General features: G+C 37.6%; 2 protein-coding genes across 4 annotated transcripts; one reads left to right on the top strand and one right to left on the bottom strand.

Moving 5' to 3' along the window:
• Positions 1-42: 42 nt before the first annotated feature.
• zgc:152863 (uncharacterized protein LOC562658 homolog) lies at positions 43-19,289 on the bottom strand. Of its 3 annotated transcripts, XR_006927491.1 has the most exons (6): positions 18,984-19,217; positions 17,373-17,480; positions 17,002-17,199; positions 15,655-15,796; positions 14,549-15,407; positions 43-80 (listed from the first exon to the last, which is right to left on the bottom strand). XR_006927491.1 is itself a non-coding variant. In XM_046862609.1 (5 exons), the coding sequence occupies exons 2-5, from the start codon at positions 17,464-17,466 to the stop codon at positions 15,086-15,088; spliced, it is 753 nt and encodes a 250-aa protein (XP_046718565.1). In that variant the 5' UTR covers positions 17,467-17,480; positions 18,984-19,289; the 3' UTR covers positions 12,779-15,085. The 3 variants fall into 3 exon arrangements, 2 of the variants coding, with proteins under 2 accessions (XP_046718565.1, XP_046718564.1); XM_046862609.1 differs by lacking the exon at positions 43-80 and having other exon boundaries at positions 12,779-15,404; positions 18,984-19,289; XM_046862608.1 differs by lacking the exon at positions 43-80 and having other exon boundaries at positions 12,779-15,407.
• Positions 600-13,015, top strand: hif1al (hypoxia inducible factor 1 subunit alpha, like). The gene is given in 16 exon segments (XM_046862607.1): positions 600-754; positions 4,882-5,072; positions 5,246-5,400; positions 5,848-5,932; positions 6,042-6,154; positions 6,687-6,874; positions 7,942-8,048; positions 8,195-8,342; positions 8,439-8,647; positions 8,988-9,056; positions 9,059-9,123; positions 9,209-9,298; positions 9,382-9,518; positions 9,830-9,935; positions 10,033-10,153; positions 11,524-13,015. Coding segments are annotated over 16 exon segments (1,884 nt in total). The 5' UTR covers positions 600-731; the 3' UTR covers positions 11,601-13,015.
• Positions 19,290-19,498: the final 209 nt, after the last annotated feature.

The following is a 19,498-nucleotide window of genomic DNA, read 5'->3' as shown; positions in this document are numbered from 1 at the left end:
TATCTATCTATCTATCTACATATATGCACACACACACACACACACACACACACACACACACACACACACACACACACACACTATACTCGATCTGTTAAATAAGAACATTCATCATCTGTTCATCTATCTATCTATCTATCTATCTATCTATCTATCTATCTATCTATCTATCTATCTATCTATCTATCTATCTATCTATCTATCTATCTGTCTGTCTGTATATATACATATATGCACAGATATACACACACACACACACACACACACACACACACACACACTATACTCGATCTTTTAAATAAGAACATTCATCATTTGTTTATCTATCTATCTATCTATCTATCTATCTATCTATCTGTCTGTCTGTCTGTCTGTCTGTCTGTCTGTCTGTCTGTCTGTCTGTCTGTAATAACACGTATTTAATAATTATTCAAATATTGTGTTAACATCTAAAGACATACAGTTTTTTTCCACATTGTAGCATTAATGAGCAGTATCGTGTATTTATATATTTAGATTTGGACTTGGACTTAGAGACACACACACACACACACACACACACGCAAGTGACTTTTATTGTAGTAAAACACCGCCTCCTGCGCAGATTGAGATCAACAGCTCAGAGGTCTGGAGCAGGAGATCTGTATATGTGTGTAAGAGCTGAGCTGCTGCTCGCGGATTGATCAGTGGAATATTATCTCCATTCAACTTTGGGCTTCGTCACTTGCACTATGACGACGACTGTGACGAAAAGGTCGGTATATGAATATACTGTATTAATAATTATTTTATCGATCGGGTGATTTTGCGAGGGACTGAGACTGAAAACTAACGCACAGCTGGCTAACTGCAGCTACCAGGCTAACACACACACACACACACACACACACATACTTACTTATACAGGGAGTCAAATGTATATGATGAAGTTTAACTGCGTGCTCGGGCCAGGAGACAAAATGTGTAGAGTTTGTTTTATTCTTCATAAATGTAGTATAAATATGAACAATGTAAGTTGCAGAATGAAGTGGAAAACAAAAGCCATAACACTGGGCCAGGGTTAGGAGACACAAACCAGCCATGTTATTAGGGTTTCATTTAATAAGCAGTTTTCTAAAGTGTGTGTTTATTGATTTGTTAATTGAAACAATTGAGATTTAACCAGTCCAGACCATTTCTCTAATAATCTCTTAATTTACAGTAGATTACATTTCATTGTCTTTGTGTGCCTGGTGTTTGTTTCTGCATTGTTTTATTTTAAAGATAAGTTGCAATTGAATATTAAATGAATTAAAATGCCAATGTGGAAATCTAAAGATAAATGATGTGTTTAAGGTAACATGCATGGGTTAGATGCAGTGTATCCTTTAATCCAGTGTCTGAGCTGCAGGGTACATTGTGTTTCTTTCATACACGCCGCCTCCCTGCTGCAGCTCTGCTTTGTTTATGAAGCTTTTATGAACACGCCTCCAAATGTGAACTCATAAACTTAAAGAATGTTCAGGAAATGTACCCTTTGCACAATATTGTCGAACAAACCCAAATCAGAAAGTACTCGTCTGGGGTGGGGGTGGTGGGTGTGTGTCTTGGCTCATGGAAGGCATTGGGATTAAAATGTTTGGGTCATATAATATCTCTGCCTCACAGTCAAGCACTGAGAAGAGTTGCGTGCGAAGGTTTGGGGCTTGGTGTCAGCTGAGAACTCTGTGTTCCTAAAATATGGCGGAAACTCGTCAGCGCTCCACGCGCGCGCGCGCGCGCACACACTCTTACATGCTCTCATTCAAAACAACTGGCCTTATGAATTAGAGCACAGGTCTTCAACTTTATCACATATCTCTGTACAGATATTTAAGGAGTGTAACCCAAACAATTCAAATATACTTTGCATCATCATTATTCTTTTTATTTTATTTTTTTATCATTTTACTTCAAGCTTGTTCTCTCCTGAACTTTTCACATCCAGGACTCCAGTTACTTTTTTTCAAAGCTGACATTCATATTTAGATAATAATAATAATAATAATAATAATTTTCTATCACTCACACTTTGCATGAAATGAACATTTTATCAAATGAACATTTATTACAATAATATCTTGATGATAATTGTTTTTTTGTCATTTGTCAGACTTTTAACTTTGATGGTTTTTGTTTTATTTTTGGGACATATTTTTTAAGAGCATGTTTGATCATCAGTTTTACTCGCTCCAGCTGCCAAGATTTAGAAATCATCTGTTAATCTGCTAGGTCTTTAATAAAATAGTGTTATAATGAAATATGGTGAAATCACAATTTAATTAATATTGGAGTATAACTTCTGGAACTGCATCTTGTTAATTGTTTTATCATATATATATATATATATATATATATATATATATATATATATATATATAATTTGTTTGTTTGTTTAAAATAAGTCTATTTATATAATGTCCCTTAGTGTTAATAGTAAGAATTAAACTCTGAAAGCCTTCTTGTTGTGACTCTAAATCGCATGTTCTCTAGTAAATTTAGAAGTTTATTAAAAAAAATGACTCTTTCCCCCTCCCCCAATGGCAGTTTAGTTCTGTTTAGACTTGTGATGGCCTGGGGCTTGACCTGAATGACCTGTAGCATTGTGCATCTCCCAGAACAAGTTTCTGACAATACTAAACTACTTTGGAATACAGAGAATACCACATTCAGCTGAGTCTTTTAGAGTCTTTAACAGAGTCATTTTTTTTTTATATATAATAATAAAGGTTTCCTGACTGAAGACGTCCCTGTTGAAGCATTCTCAGGACATTTTATTATAAAGTAGTAAAGTATTAAAGTGAGCCAGTGTGTATAAATAGGTTATACATTAATAACTCCTATAACTACTATCCAGTTATGTAACATAGCCTCTAAATAGAGTATAATGCAGCTCTAATTTCATATTGGATTACATTCTTCATTCGTATGATCACTAGATATCCTGTCTACACATGAAACTCCTGTCCTGGTCAGATTCTGTACACCATGTTCTTGACATTCCACAAGATTTTTGTTCTATAGGAGCAAGAATTTTTGAATGTCACAAACTCCACAGGGGTTTAGAAAGTTGGTCATGCTGAACTGAATAAAGTCAGTCATGTTCCTGCGTGCAGCCACATCTTTTTTTCATCACGCTCTACTGCTTCATATGATGTTTTTTCTAGTATAGTGTTTAATCTGATCATTTTTGTCCCAGGTGGAATTGTGGTGTGTTTGCCTTGGATTCTATAGTCTTAAATTTTAATATTGGATTTAAATGTCCATTGTTTGCCATAAAAAACAAAGAGCAGTAGAATAAGCATGTTATTATTATTGTTTTATTGTTTCTGACTTTGTATATAGTTCGCACTTCATATACACACATGGCTTTCAATAAAGGGAAGGTAGTGTTGTATAGAAATTAAGAACTCAAAATGACCCAAAGCATGTATACCAATAATCCAATAACAAAGTTTCTAGAAAGTGAACAGGTAATCAACAAATAGTGTTTATGAATTCAGGACTTTTGCTGGTAGTGTAACCAACAACCAGTAACTCCTGGAGCACAGCCTGCAGGAACATTGTTGTTTTCTATGCTTACGATGTTTATTAGTTTAAAATACAGTAGTCAAACTGCACATTTTGCTCATTTGTTTTTTGACCAATTTTTTACTATATTAGTGTTCTGTTTATCTTCTCATCTCTTTTGGAGAAACATGTAGCAAACCACAACATTTGCTGAAGTCCCAACACAAACAACCGTTCAAAAGACGTCATAAAAGTTGTTCACACTTCATTATTGACTTTTTTTTTTGCTCCAATCTTTTTCTTGTTTGTTTGTTTGTTTGTTTGTTTTTAAGAGAGAGAATGCAGAGAAACTCTAATATTTATATAATATGTAATATTATTTCTGTCGATTCCTTCTTTGGTTTTAACCATAAACCATGCTGTTTAAAACACATACATGACCAGATGTTAAATTCACAGAGATTTCTCTCATGAAAAGTGGCTTCTGGTCACTATATGAGAAATGTATTAATTAAGACCTCAGCAAAAATGTCACCGGATAGGCTGGAACTTAGTTTCATAAACAACCTTAAAGTTTATTAGTCTGCATCAGGTGCACATATTTCACTTTGCAACACATTTATTTAGTTTTTTTCTGGCATAATGGTTTTGGTGTCTAATATTTTGGGAAATATATTTGCTTAAGTTGGATAGAAATTGCTGCATTCACAAAAGTAATAATTGTCGGAGACGCCATCTTGGTCAGAAATCCTTTGGGAGTGGTGGGAGTGGGATTTTAAACGGTACACAACTCTACTTTAACACATTTAGGATTCAGCTGGTGTCTTATGGTGGGGTGCTGGGGTTAGGGTCGACAGAAGGGGCCTGGAGGATGGGCTCAGATGCCTAACAGACACCAGACTTTTTTTGTGGGGGGAAGGGGGAAAAGAGAGTTAGAAAGAGTTAAATGGGGGTTGTTTTTCTTTAGTGAAAGTTGTTCTGACTATGCTAGAGTTGGCAAAACAAAACCTGACAGCAGCAGAGCATTATTCCTGGGGCAAGTTTGTGCTGAGACAAATGTGAGCGAGGAAAATCTGATTAGTTCTGATTGAGTGGTGTTTCACTTATTACTCATATGTTTACTTCAATTTCAATTTGAGCTTGTGCTAAAAGTGTTTATTACAGGAATGTATGCTAATTCTCTATTTTTTTTTATTTTCTTAACTTAAATGTTAAATATATGATGACACTGTTTTGAAATGTGTTCCAAAAGCAGACACCGCATTTAAGTCAGGCTTGTGATCTGACACGCCCTGTCTTTGTCTCAGAGTTATGGCACCCGCTTATTATTTTCTTACATCACTCTCTTCTCAGGTCGAGCTCGGATCAAAGGAAGGTGCGTCTGCGGGATGCGGCTCGCTGTAGACGGAGTCAGGAGACAGAAGTGTTCTACGAGCTTGCCCACTCGTTGCCCCTGTCACGCCGCATCACCTCCCACTTAGACAAAGCTGGCATCATGAGGGTGACCCTCAGCTATCTGCGTATGCACCACCTTCTCGACTCCTGTAAGTTGATTTGATGATCACTCCTGCAAAGTACCATGCTGGTCACATTCACACAGGGGCATGGCATTATTATCAAGTTCAGTGTTGTATAGTAATAGTCCTATTATAGACAATGTTTGCTCTAATCCGTGCTTTTGGTCAATGTTGTTTTTGCTTTCGCTGACTTTCTGCAGCATGGACAAAGGCATCGCCGGCAGCAAAGGAAGAAGATGATCCCACTGATGCATTCTACCAGCAGGCACTTGCTGGCTTTATTCTGGTCTTAAGTGAAGACGGGGACATGGTCTTCCTCTCTGATAATGTCAGCAAGTTCATCGGCATCACGCAGGTCAGTAAAGCCCTTAAAGTGGAAACTTTTCTCTGCAGCATGAATTCTGTGTGAACTGCCTTTTACATATCATTCTACAGATAAATACACTGAGGATACACACAGCTAGTATAAGCTATGTGAGTCTTTATTAAAATGGACCATACTATATAAAGCTTTAGAAAGGAATACGTGCCTGGATTTTTTTTATTGTGCATTTCTTACTTAAATAAATGTGCCAGCTATTTAACTTAAACTCTCTCTACCTCATCTGTAGTGTAATTGCTTGGTCTCTTTCCCCACACAGTGCAGAGAAACATTGTGGTGGTTTTTTTTTTTTTTTTTAGACTAACCCTAGATCTATCTGAGCTACATATAAAGTCTAAATTGCCTCATTGTGTATGTGGCATTGTGAACGATTTGCATGGTGGCTGCATCTTTCTGATTATTGCTTGTTATATCATCTAGCTGGAGTTGCTCGGCCAGAGTGTGTACGATTACATCCATCCATGCGATCAAGAGGAGCTGCGAGACCTTCTTACCACCAAACCTGGTAAAATAATCTTTGAGTTCTTAGTTGAAGGAGATTGTTGCGTAATGTGGTCCGAGAATGTTAACTGAAGCAGGTTAATTAACAGTGTCCGTTTGTCTTTCTAATACAGGGCTCTTTAAGAAGAAGTCTGAGATTTTCACAGAGTGCAACTTCTTCCTGAGACTGAAAAGCACACTTACAAGTCGTGGCAAAACCGTCAACATGAAATCTGCCACCTGGAAGGTACTCTATCTGCTGCAATAATAACTGAGTGGCATGAGATAGCTGTTTGGCCCAGAACATGTTTGTCTTACTTGCAAAGTTTTGATATGAATTTAACAGGGAATTGATCGCTTATGTACAAGATGTAATCTTGTACATGAATTTGCATGACATTTATGATTGATAGTTTGTTTAGTTTAGATTCATTTAGAGTTTTAATCTCCAGGCCTCAGGCACTGTACAGTTTCTGGTTTTTCCTGCTCCCACCTGATCCAGTTCATTAAGGGAGAAACCTGTTCAACACATGCAGTGCAGTAATTTAATTTGAATATGTATTTAATAATACGCTGCCTTTCACTGACGTTGCCTATGAAAAAGAACAACAAATCATTTGGTGTACATGCAAGCCAAAACTGAAATCCAAGAAACCATACATCTGATCTGAACCCAGACCTGAAACTAAAAAAGTTACCAGAGAATCATCAGAAGACAGAACAGAAGCGTGGCTGGAAATCTCCAGGCAAAGATTTTATTGTTCTGTTTCTGTGTTCAGGTGGTTCACTGCACAGGCCACATGAAGACATTAAACCAGGAAGGGGAAGGCTTCTCCCCTGCAGGGAGCTTTATGACCCTGCTGTGTGAGCCCATCCCCCACCCGAGCTGCGTTGAATTCCCACTGGACAGCAACACCTTCCTCACACGCCACAACATGGACCTGCACTTCAATCAGTGTGACGGCCGGTAAGCACGCGGCACCACTCGTGCCTCCCTAAAAGAGTGCAGGCCATTCTCTAAAGTACACACCCCTTCTCATATTCACCAGATAGGTCAGCAGAGTTTGTGTGTGTGTGTCTCTGTCCGTGAGTGTGTGCACTCTAGACATACTTGGCACTAAGAATAACTGTACTGAGCCTACGTGCACAAATCTTGTTTTTCGAATGGAACATAAGCACTTTTTAAAACATAAACAGCTAAAGTTTACTAAATCTAGCACTGATATTTGACTAGATTCACTGAGGTGAACGAAACTGAGGGTAGCTATTTTTAATTTTGTTTAGTCAGCAGTTATTTTGAGCGCTATGAAACAGGAGAGTTTGGTGGTAAAAATCTCTGGTATGGTGAATGTACAATGCTTGTTTTTGGCACTCTGCACCAACCATGGCAAAATCTTAAAATGTGAACATATTTAAGGTCATTAGTTATCTGTCCAGCCTTTGTAACCAGCAGATTAGGTTTTGGAATTCATCCAAATAGGGTTGAAGATCTAATATTTTCTATAGTAGCTTTTTATTTTATTTTATTGGAAGTGCGTTTAAGGATTTTTTTTAAGCAAAGAAATTAGAAGGCAATAGACTAGTTGGTGATTGGTGTGTCCTCCTTGATGTTGAATTTCATTCCTGATATAATTTTTGTTTTATATATATATATATATATATATATATATATATATATATATATATACACTAATTTTTATGTGTGTGTGTGTGTGTGTGTGTGTGTGTGTATATAGATATATATATATATAAATTGCACATTTGCTATTTGAAATCGTTTGTATGACTACGTGCTGATATTTAAAGCTTCAGTGGGAGAATATGTTTATGATCTGTAATGGTTGAGGTGGTGGCTGCCAAAAGGAATGGGCCTTTATTTATTCAGGTTGGAAGAAATAGAACATCGTGTTCTTTCAGCTCTTTTTATTTTTTTTACTCTAACCACAAGGGGGCAATGCCGAGCAGAGACTAAACATGTTTATCATGCATTTTACTATGTCAAGGACAATGAGACCCGTGTCCATGTGTTCACAGGGTGACTGAGCTTGTTGGATACCATCCCAGTGATCTAATTGGCCGATCTGCCTATGATTTCTTCCATGCACTTGATTTTGATCATCTGACAAGGAGCTTGCATATCCGTAAGTAATTAAAAATTATTACAGATTAAAATATATATATATATATATATATATATATATATATATATATATATATATATATATATATATATATATATATTTAGGATTTTAGACATTCTTGTAACACTGGTACTGTCCTACTACAGTTCTCTCCAAAGGTCAGGTGTGCACTAGCCGCTACCGTTTCCTGGCTAAGAACGGAGGATTTGTTTGGACAGAGACCCAGGCCACAGTGCTCTACAACAACAAGACCTCACAGCCTGAAGCTGTTGTCTGTCTCAACTTCATTCTCAGGTGCTTATATCACATCCGAAACATTTCTTTTACCTCTTAGAATCACCCAAAACACTTATTTGTGTGTGAGGTCTTATTGCTCTCTCTATCTTACAGTGCTGTGGAGGAGGCAGACACGGTGTTCTCCATTGAGCAGACACGCTGTGATATGACGCTGGATAAATTGCATTTGATTAAAGTGGAGGACTCTGAGGATGAGATGAGTAGCAGCAGCAGCAGTGAGCTTTTCCACAGTTTGAAGGACAATCCAGAGGATCTGCTGCAGCTAGCACCAGCCCCAGGAGATACCATCATCCCACTGACAGGTGAAGCATGAACACACTTCTCATATTATAGGATTCTATTAAAAGACATTTATTGAATGGAAGCACTTCAATTTCTACACTTATGTAAGGCATCTCTGGTTCCTTGTTTGACCCTATGCCAAGCTGGAAACTTTTTCTTTTAGCAGGCATTCTTTTAAAGATAGATATTCTTTTAAAGATAGAATATTCAAAAAGCTCTTGATATTTTGCTAAAATATTTGATTTAAAATAATGTCAACATATTTTTGATCTTCACTTAAAGTATAATTCAAGTGTGAATTTAAACTTGTATATTTCCACAATATATATACTTTTAAAACTTTTTTTTCCCATTCTGTAGAGCCTAGCGAGTTGTACTTCGGCCCACCATCCAGCCCCAACACAGTGCCCGAATGTCCAAAGGACCTGTGTACCCCAAACTCCGCCAGCTCCTCTCACCCATATTCGACAGCTCCTGCCCCACTTCCCCTGAGCTGGTGAGTCACACACTGTATTTTGAAGCTCTGAAATGTTCTTGACGTTTTGTGGAATTTCATCAGATTTTTTTGTTGTGGCCCTCAGAGCTCAGGTGATGAGTTTCTTATGGATACTGGTGAGGTGGAGAAATTCTTTGCTGACAAGCCTGAGGAGACTCATACAAAGCCAATGGAGGTAGATCACAGAAATGATCTGAACCATATTTTCATATGGAAAGTACAAGCAGAAATGCTGATCATGATACTTCTGTAATTCAGGATCTGGATGACATGGATCTGGATATGTTGGCACCATACATCTCCATGGATGAAGACTTCCAGCTGACCTTCTTGCCCCAATTGCCTGAGTCAGAGACACAGCCTGCTAAAGTATCAACCACAACGTCTAAGAAAAGGTATTTTTATAGAGAATAATAAAATATACTTCATATTCACATTTACCTCAGTAAGAAGTCAAATTCACGTGAATTTACTCGACTGTCAGGCTAAATGTATAAATGTTTAAACAAAGCCTAAATATTGTATTTGGAAAGCCCTCATTACAGTGAGAGGTGTAAGATGCAATAGTCTTTTATACAAAACATAAATGTGTTTTATATCCTGGGAAATCAGATCAGCTGTGTCTGTTAGAGAACCCTTTGGTATAGATTTTGTGCTTAAAGGAAAGTGTGCCTGAGATACAAGACTCTTTTCTGGTCTTAAACAGAGGCCTGGAGGAAGAGGAAGACATGCCGTCTCTAACAACCAGCTGGGAGAAGAGACGGAAGAATCTCAGCATAGAGGACGAGTTTCTGCTTGCACACTCCTCGATGGTAAGGAAATAATAGCTGGTGTAAAGGATACTTAGCGGTGTAAACAGGAGTGTGATGTTTGTTCGAATAAATGTTTCAATTGTATGTTTTGGATCAGATGGACCTGCAGGTTGCAGGCAGTTTGGATGAGCTGGAGCCTGAGCGTTGGAAACAAAGTCGACTTCTGACAGACAGAGACCCTGTGCTGGGAGGAACACAATCACTTGGTGATACAGCAGGTACACACTAGAGGGCACTGTTTTATTTTAGTTTTCTCACTGCATCTTAAAACCCAGTTTTGCATTTTGACACACCGTTTGTCTGATTTACAGCAATCTTTATAATTAACAAATATCTGGACTCAATTAATCTTATTTCTGTAACCAACTCAGTAAATTAGCAAAGATTTTTCACTTTGTATAACTTTTTTTTTTTTTTTTTTTAACTTATTTTCATTTGGTTAAATTCTGGAACCCATTTACGTCAGGAGACACTGTTTCATCACAGCTGATTCTCTGACAGGTCTTTACTGCAGCTCTCTTCAGTTCTTGCTTGTTTTGGGGGTATTTTTTTTTTGCCTTCGTTTTTGTATTCATCACTGGAAAGTATGCTTAGCTGGCTTTAGGTCACATGACTGACCAGCCACCACAGAACATTCTACACTGCTTTTAAAAAGTTTTGGGCTGCTGTGTTTATCTGCACTGTGAAGGACTATACACTAAGCTTTGAAGCTAAATCTGAGCAGAAAATCCTGTTACTTTTGGCAATCAATAAAAGGGAACCAGCCCATGCTATTAGTTGTTATTCTTTGGGTCAAGAGCAGTTCTGTCTTTTCATCCACTCTCTTCTTTTTCCATCAATCTAGTACAAATAGATTTTTGTCTCAAATGTACAGGCATTTCGTTTTATGTTTTTGGTAAAACCGTGATCTCTTCTTCCTGTTTTTGAGAGTTATAATTTATATAGATTTTGTGGTAAACCCTCTTTACTTTATTTGGAGAGATCTCTCTTTGATTGTTGACTTTCACCCAGATACGCCTACATCCTGGAGGAAGTTCTTGATCTTCTCTTGAACTGTTTTGAAGGGTTTTATTTTCTTCACCAGGGAAGAATTTGTCATGTACCACATTTTTTCAATGTAGTCTTCTAGGCCTTGTGGTGTTCCTTAGCTTGCAGTTGATTTAGCCATACTGGATATTTTTCTGTATGGATTTGTTCACATTTATCATCTTAATGATGGTTTGCTTCTCTGGTAGTGATATTTCTTCATTCAGTCATTTTGAGCGTTAACTGCAATTAATTATAATTATAACTGCCAACATGGAAATCAACTCCATACTTAAAATCACTTTTGAAATTACTTTTAACAGAGGGCTCTACAAAAAGTGCAGTAATTCTTATGTTATGCTCATGAAGGGTCCAGTATTATAGCAGTTCGTTATAAATGTATAAACAGTTCAGTGTACAAAACATTTTCAGCGATGGCTTTTGTTTTAAAGAGGATGTTGTTTTTTCTTTTTTTCTCTCTCTCTTTTTCAAAAATGTTTTTTTGAAGTATGCATTTATTTTTTACAGCTAAATTTGTTTCTCTCTTTCTTGTTTTCAACAGGTTTGATGAGGGAGTCTTTTGTAGCACAACCCCCTGATTTAATGGCTTTAACCGGGACTATATCTTCACTCTCCTGAGAAGAAAAATGAGAAGTCAATGATGATGCAAAAACCCAAGGTGCTTTATTGCCATTTTATTATTAAGGATTCATATTAAATTGTGTAATAGTCACAACACAGTTCAGGAAATCCTGGTGATCAATCACCTGCGGATTAAATCCACTTCTGAATAGAACAGATCCATGCAGGTTTGTTGTGCCGACTGAGTTGCGAGAACTGAGTTAGTTGGCTTTGACTTGCCATCCTTCAAGCAGAAATTTCTCACGGGTGTCGCCATCAGTCACACCACGCTCACACAAAAAAAAAAAATCCTGCCTCAAAAAAACCCACCTCAGACTCAAGAAGAGCTGCCTGATGCTGTGAAACCAACAATTGTCCAGATACCAAAACTCTCAGAAAATAAAGCAGACTTTAGATGAGAAAAAGTTTGCAAAATATTGTGCAATCTGGGATGAGGACAATGTTATTCCGATTTCTTCCTTTACATTGTTTCCTGTACAAGAGTGAACATGGTCAAAGAAATTGTTCACCTAACCATCAATTTAGTTTCTCATGTTGCTGTGGCTATGGAGGTCTAAGTAAAATAACCACAACGTTCATTATGTAACCCCCCATCTTCATCCTGTGGTTGAGAATGATGAGGCTTTTTCTCGTTTTTTTTTCTATCAGAAATGAGTGATGTTTAGGTTCATTTTAAGGCTCACTTTTAAATCAAGGAATGTATATGTCTGATTAATGCCGTACATAACGCACACAGGAGGTCCTCGCCTTTTTCTGTAATCTTTTTACTGAGCATTTTATATATATATATATATATATATATATATATATATATATATATATATATATATATATATATATATATAATAAACCTTTGCATATGTTATATGTATGTAAAAATACAGTTTCATTTGTTTTCTCTTGTATCTTTGTGTCCTTTTGCAATATAAAGTGATCTTCAATCTTGTCTGCTCTTCACTGTAGTATCCAATGTAAATAGGAATTTGTCGTGTTTGAGGTGTAGCAGTTTGGGGGACAGTAGCCAGAAAGTGTTTTTAATCTGTCTTTTTGCATTTAATCATTGTATGTGTTGGATTTTAATCATGTAGTATTTTCAATATACGGGCTAGTTTGATCTCTTACGATGCAGTATTCAATCTCGAATGAAAACTGTTTGTTCATGGATTTGTTCTCAGTAATGGTTTTTTTTTGTTTTTTTTTATTGTTTTGAGGGGATGGGGGGCCTTGCAAGCTATGTTGAAGGGCAATTACGCCAATGCCTTGCTTGTACGTTTTCTTATTATTTTGCTGTCTGAAATTCTGTATGTCTTGTTTTAAAGTTTTTCATTTTGAATTTTAACCCTAAAATGTAACCATGAATTAACTTTTTTTTTTTTTTTAAACAGAAATACAATAAAACTGAGTGTATGATGTTTTGGTTATGTATGACATTCAGTTTATTTTCTTTTAAAATAAGCAAGCAGAAGCAGACCATTAATGGCATTAAAATATTATAACCCAGCAACTCTGTGTGTGTGTGTGTGTGTATGTGTGTGTGTGTGTGTGTGTGTGTGTGTGTGTGTACATGACTATTGTACTACAGACTATCCCTTCCCTTTATCTGTGACCATATATTCCAGTATGATAGTATTTGATATTAAAAACATAATTCTAAATGACTTGGCCTACATTGTTAATCAAGAGTTAAAATGAAAGAACTCCTAGAAATGTTACGTTAGAGAGACAACACATTACTATATGTGTAAATAAACTAAGGGCTCAGTATGTCTGGTCGCTTTCATTACAAAAAGGGGTTATGCAATTGGTGACATTTGAAAGGAAAAACTATGCCAGAAACAACACCTAATTTCTACAACTTTCAGCAAAAATCTCTCTCCTTCTGTTCCCTGTGATGAAGTTTTCTCACCCACCACCTCCATTCCTCCCTGTTGCCTCACCACTCCTACACCCATGTCCCTTTTCCAAAAAATAGACTTCCTCCATTTTTTGATTTTATAATATTTCCTCACAGTGTAATTGTTTGAAGACATGGCCTGCTTTTCAACAGAGCTGTATTTTCGTTTTTGAGTAGCAACTACACTTACGCAGAATAAAGATGACTGAATAAAGACTTTCAATAAGCTTCACAAATGCTCTAAATATATTAAGGTTTAAAGTAAGATGGGAAACTGGAATCAATCACTCAACCATATTTGTAAAACTAGCAGGAACTATAAAAGTGAAATCCAACAATCTTTACCCGAAATCAACCAAAAACATTCCAAAGATAAAGCACATGGGTCATTTTAAAAATTAGTTTTAATCATTTTCCATTCAAAAAGGTTATTTTATAAGCCATTTATATCTGTACATTAAATATATATTTTTTGTAAATGCTATATACAAATGTAAAAAAAAGTAACTGTTATAACAAATTACTGTTCATAGTAAAAGAAACATACACACCATCTTCTTTTAACCAGTATCAGAGAGCAGATAGCGTGGCTTTAGGTGGAAGGTTTGCCATTATTTTAGACATTAGTTAATGTGAACAAACAATGAACTCCAGCATTAATACACTGTCACATTGACAACGTAACTAACACATGTTAATCGATCTTTAAAATAGGCAAATAATTATACCAATAATGAATTCAAATTAACTCCACAAATCAATAGTTATTAATCAATAATATGGTTTTAATAAATTTAATAATAAGTTTATTGTTTAATGAGTAATTGATTAACTTTTATAACACATGGAATGTTCATGCTTTCTGAATGTTAACTAATGCAATAAATAATAAGGAAGCAATAATTAAGTGAGGTCCCCTAAATGCACTGCATCATTTATATCTCTATCTATCTATCTATCTATCTATCTATCTATCTATCTATCTATCTATCTATCTATCTATCTATATATAAAAACACACACACACACACACACACACACACACACACACACCTATACTCGATCTGTTAAATAAGAACATTCATCAGCAGTCACAATTAATTGACAACAGATTTAAGGATCCATGACCGAATCCAAAAGCATCTCAGCACCTAGACAAGCCCTTTGCTTTTAAATAATCTGTAATTTGTACATGTGGAATATGTGGATGTGACACCACCAGTTCTGTGCTGGAGTCCGATTGATTCAATTGCAGTCATACAACAGAAAATCACAATTAACTAAGGTAACGTATGTGTTATTACAGTCCACAAGACCACTTTGGTCCCCTCACTGAGGGAAACAATAAACATGTCTCCAGGACCACTGAAAACATTGAAACAATCATTATCACTGTGCACATCACACTCTGCAGTCGTGGCTAAATATCTACCAGTTGCATGAGTTCATTAAAATCAAATAAAGGCCAAAAATAATCGTATGTAATTAAAACCCTTTGAAGCTGACGTTGAACTACGCTAACAGGTGTAAAGCATGGCAAAGAGCATTAACAATCATTAAGCTGAAGGTGAGCTCACACACCCAGCAGTTAGTTGTCCTTTTCAACAGAAAGTGCAATGTGAGAAGCCCGTGCTTCACCCTCATTTCCTCCATCCACAGAGCGTGGCTGCCTCTCTTCATAAGGCGGCGGTGCCTCTGAGCTTTGATTCGAACTGTCTGTGCAGTTACTGGAACCTGACTGGATCAGAGATGATAATGGGCTGTTCTCTGACGAGGCCAGCAGTAGTTGTGTGGGTCCACGCATGGGCTGGATGCGCTGACCCCAACTTCCATACACCGCCTCCTCATAGGTGGGCAGAGAGACAGGCAAGCCATCCACCATCAAGTCCAACTGATCAGACGATCGCCTGCTGAAAGAGAGTCAAAAAATTAACAATTAGTATAAGCATTAGGTTGGTCAAGCCAGTTATGAAATATTCACTAAACAGCAATAATTTATATCATTAAACTGATTAGTTATTAAGAGATAATGAGAGTGGCTTAACTAGCCTTTTCAGGATTACATAGATAGATAGATAGATAGATAGATAGATAGATAGACAGACAGACAGACAGACAGACAGACAACTCTATCTATAGAATAGTGGAGCATTGTACCTTTGAGACTGGCAAGGGTAGAGTCGGGACTTGATGACCATGCAAGCTGTGGTGGTGAGAAGAAAAATAGAAACGCCCACAGCAGTCGTAGCCACACTCGGGATAGAATTGTTCACTCTTTCTTCATATTTAGCATGTCCAGCTGTGAGAACACACACAGCACACGTACAGCAGATAATCTATAAACTGATCTGCCAAAAACACTACTCCCGGATGTACTATTGTTGTAATGGAGACAGGAAGTTAAAGCAATATGAGCAAAGTGTCTCTTCAAGTGGTTTAGGAAAATCTTTGAAACTAATGACGCAGTACTTTTCTGGGGCTTTTAAATGCATCACAGAAAAAGATATATTGGTTAGTATGGTGGCTGCGTTCATTTCCTGTTCGCACTATTGGTTTCCTGCATCTGTGTGGCTCAGCTCAAAAGAGGAAGCAAACAGATGCTGAGCTATAAGTCAATCTTCTGGTTTTCAGTTCCCTCACACCCTGATACAATACAGGGCTTTATGTAGGTCATCCAATAAATGTTTCCTGCCAATAAACACAAGACCCAATACTGAACATGGAGCAACTCCTGTCCTACACATATTAGTGTTCTCCCAGTCTGCCTACAGACAAAACTTCCTGCATGGAAGTGGGTATGTGAAAGAGCAAAACAATGAAATGGTCAGCACATGTGCTACTACAAGTCCAGATCGGGATCCGCTGCTATGGAAAGTCTAAAATCCCCAGAAAAGGTAAATATGTCTGCAGTCATAGTTTATTTATACTGTATGTAACATACACATATGCTATGAAAAAAAGTTTGTGGACACATGACCATCACACCAGTATGTGCTTCTATATTTTGTCCAGCTTTGCTTTTATAATAAACTCCACTCTTCATCGAAGGCTTTTCTACTAGATTTTGGAATTTGCTCAGCCACAAGAGCATTAGTGAGCTCAGGCACGGATGTCTGGTGAAGACTGGTGTGCACCCAGTCCATCCCAGAGGTCCATCACAGGGCTCTGTGCAGGGAGACACAAGTTCTCCCACTCCAGCCTGGGCAAGCCATGTCTTCATAGAGCTTACTTTGTATACAGAGGCAATGTCATGCTGGAACAGGTTTGGGCTCTTTAGTTCCAGCAAAACAGAACTGTAATGCTGTAGCATACAAAGGCATTCTATATAATTGTGTGGCAACAGCATGGGAATGGCTCACTTGGATGTGATGATCAAGGACCCACATACTTTTGGATATATAGTGTACAAGGCTGCACATTGCAGGCCATAAAATGTTCACCCTGCGAAAGTATATATTTTCCACAACAAATAAAAAATATATATGTTTGACCATTCTGTCTTACCCGTGTTAGGTACACAGGTGGGGATACTTGGCTCCCATCGTCCTTTGCGACAGCTGGAGTGATGGACGCTGTTTAACAAAACGTATCCCGACTCGCAAAAGTAGTAGATACGACTCTTTGGAAGGAAGCCTCTACATGGAGAAGGTTTGCAGTAGAAGCCGCCATGCTCGGGGATAATCGGGTGAGAACAGTTCTGACCTGAAAGTTCCAGGACACAAAAGAACGAGATCCAGATAAATTGACTTTGGGTTTGGTATTTTTTTAATAACAAAAACTCGATTGATGGTGGAAGACAACAAATAATAATCAGTACTGGCTTTATCACTTCTGTCTGTAGTGGTTTGGATGGGAGCTAATAGAAAGAGGCATACCTGTGCTGATTTCTGGCAGGGAAGTCAGTATGAAGACCACATAGCCCATTAGAGCGTGCAAACATGGCCACAGTGAGAGTCGGTGTGTAGACATCAAAAACACTCTTCCTGATGGCACAACAAACACACCAAGCCGGGTTAAAAGATTTAAATTTCACACCAGGATCACAGTTATTTGTAGAGAAAGAGCAAAAACAAATTCACAGAAGCAAGGGTCTTGAGAAACCGTGCGCTTGGTTGTGTTTACCGAAAGAGGTGGGGCTCATGCACAGCTGCACACGCAGCCGCTAATTAACAAACACCGCACCCTTATCCTGACCATAGGAGAAGTGAACCTGAGCAAGACCTGCACATGCAAACAAGGTCACTCAAAAGCATGGTGTGAAAATTTGCACCGTGCATAAGACTTGTGTCGAAATGACTGTCTGCTGTGCCACAACTTCCTGCAGACTTCTGAAAGTAATTCTGAAAGGTGAACAAAAATATAAACACTGCATACTGGTTGTGGCAAGCCAATTATAAATGCCAAGTTATAACCAATAAGCTAGAGTGAGGGGGAAGCTGCGTTCCACAGTGTATACTATTCGCACAGACTGAGAAAGTAGACCACAGCGTAGGTGGCTGCAACCATGGAATGAAAAAGAGTATTAAAATGAACATGCAAGGCATACATCAAAGGGTTTATGGTCAGTGAACTCAATACCTTGCTGATAAAAAATACAAAATACAAAAAAGACACAAATAAATGTAATAAAAGAAAAAGCAAAAACAGTTGTAAAATAGTCAAGGGAATTGTAGTAGTAATAATAATAATAATAATAATAATAATAATAATAATAATAATGAGAAGAAAAAGGATTACGATTATTATAACTATATTATGATAACGATTTAGGAGCTCTTTCCATTTCTAATCTATAAATAAAAGGAAAGCTGAACCTATTAATGAAAAATGACCCAAAAAGAAGTATTAGGACTTTAGGGCTGTCAAAACTATTTCCCCCACAGTCGCCACTTGGTTTGTTCATTAGGGACAAACTTACAATTATATGGAACAAACGTATACATTCTTTTATTACCGCTTTATGTGTGTAAATCTGATTCGTGACAATGTCCATTGTTTTAAGGGCTATACACATAAAAATGTATTGAATTGAATATTTCTGCCTGAATACAATGAACAAGGTTCATTATAAGGAAGTTTTCCTTATCTTCCTGAAGGTAAGAAGCATAACTCTCATTCATATGTGCACTGTCAAATCCTAATAGGTGATATAACAACAAGAATGTATATTATTCTGGGTGTGCAATTTTATTTTCTCAATAATAATTATAATGATAATAATAAACAGATTGTTGCTGCTTTGCCTGTGTGACTATATATAATGCACTTCATTATTAACAGTGTGCACAATAAACATGTAGTAATAGCTGAAACACTCCTGACAGCCCTGAATGCTCAAAAATCTGTTTTCAGCGTTTTTCTCCGGGGATTTTTTTATTCCTCCTGGCTTTTGATGAGGCCATACACATGACTTCTCTTCACTGATGCTGAGCTCAGAGGCAGAACCAACACACACACTCACGGGCATGTACAGTAGAAGCTCTTACCTGGATGCGAAGCAAGGAGCGATGAATCGGCAATTAACTGACCGTCTGGCTTCCTGGAGCTTCAATCGGAGGTTCTCAGTGCATGTTTTCTTGGTTCTGTTTCTCTAAATGTGCTCGTACGCTCTTTTTTTTTATTCCCTCGTAATGAAACAGAGCCGCTACATGAACGAGCGCGACTCAACAAGTGCGTCTGTTTCACAGGCGCTGCCAGATGACTCACCGCGCAACCCAGTTGCCAGGAGTGGCGAGACTCCTGATAGGCTGGCAGAGCGACGCGGTCACGCAGAGCGAGGCTTCTGATTGGCTGCGAGATCGCACCGGTTCCACCCGAGGCAGTCGCAGAGAAAAGCCGCCCACACACACGTTCTGGAAATGGGCATCAATTCCCGTTTCAGTGATTTATTATTTTTTTTTACCCACACTGCTATTTTACACTCAGTACAATCAGTCAATAACCCGATCATACAAATGTAGACCAATGACATGACTGCTAAAGTAATTATGGGATGTAGCTG

Source organism: Silurus meridionalis, chromosome 12 (assembly GCF_014805685.1).
Source record: "Silurus meridionalis isolate SWU-2019-XX chromosome 12, ASM1480568v1, whole genome shotgun sequence".
Lineage (NCBI taxonomy): Eukaryota > Metazoa > Chordata > Actinopteri > Siluriformes > Siluridae > Silurus > Silurus meridionalis.
This window is presented reverse-complemented; position numbering and strand designations above follow the sequence as displayed.

Coding starts and splice junctions, on each gene's coding strand:
- zgc:152863 (XM_046862608.1), bottom strand. CDS start 17,466: ATGTCTACACACCGACTCTCACTGTGGCCATGTTTGCACGCTCTAATG. Junction 15,797..17,001: donor CACCTGTGTACCTAACACGG/GTAAGACAGAAT, acceptor GTGTTCTCACAG/CTGGACATGCTAAATATGAA. Junction 15,408..15,654: donor TACCCTTGCCAGTCTCAAAG/GTACAATGCTCC, acceptor ACTCTCTTTCAG/CAGGCGATCGTCTGATCAGT.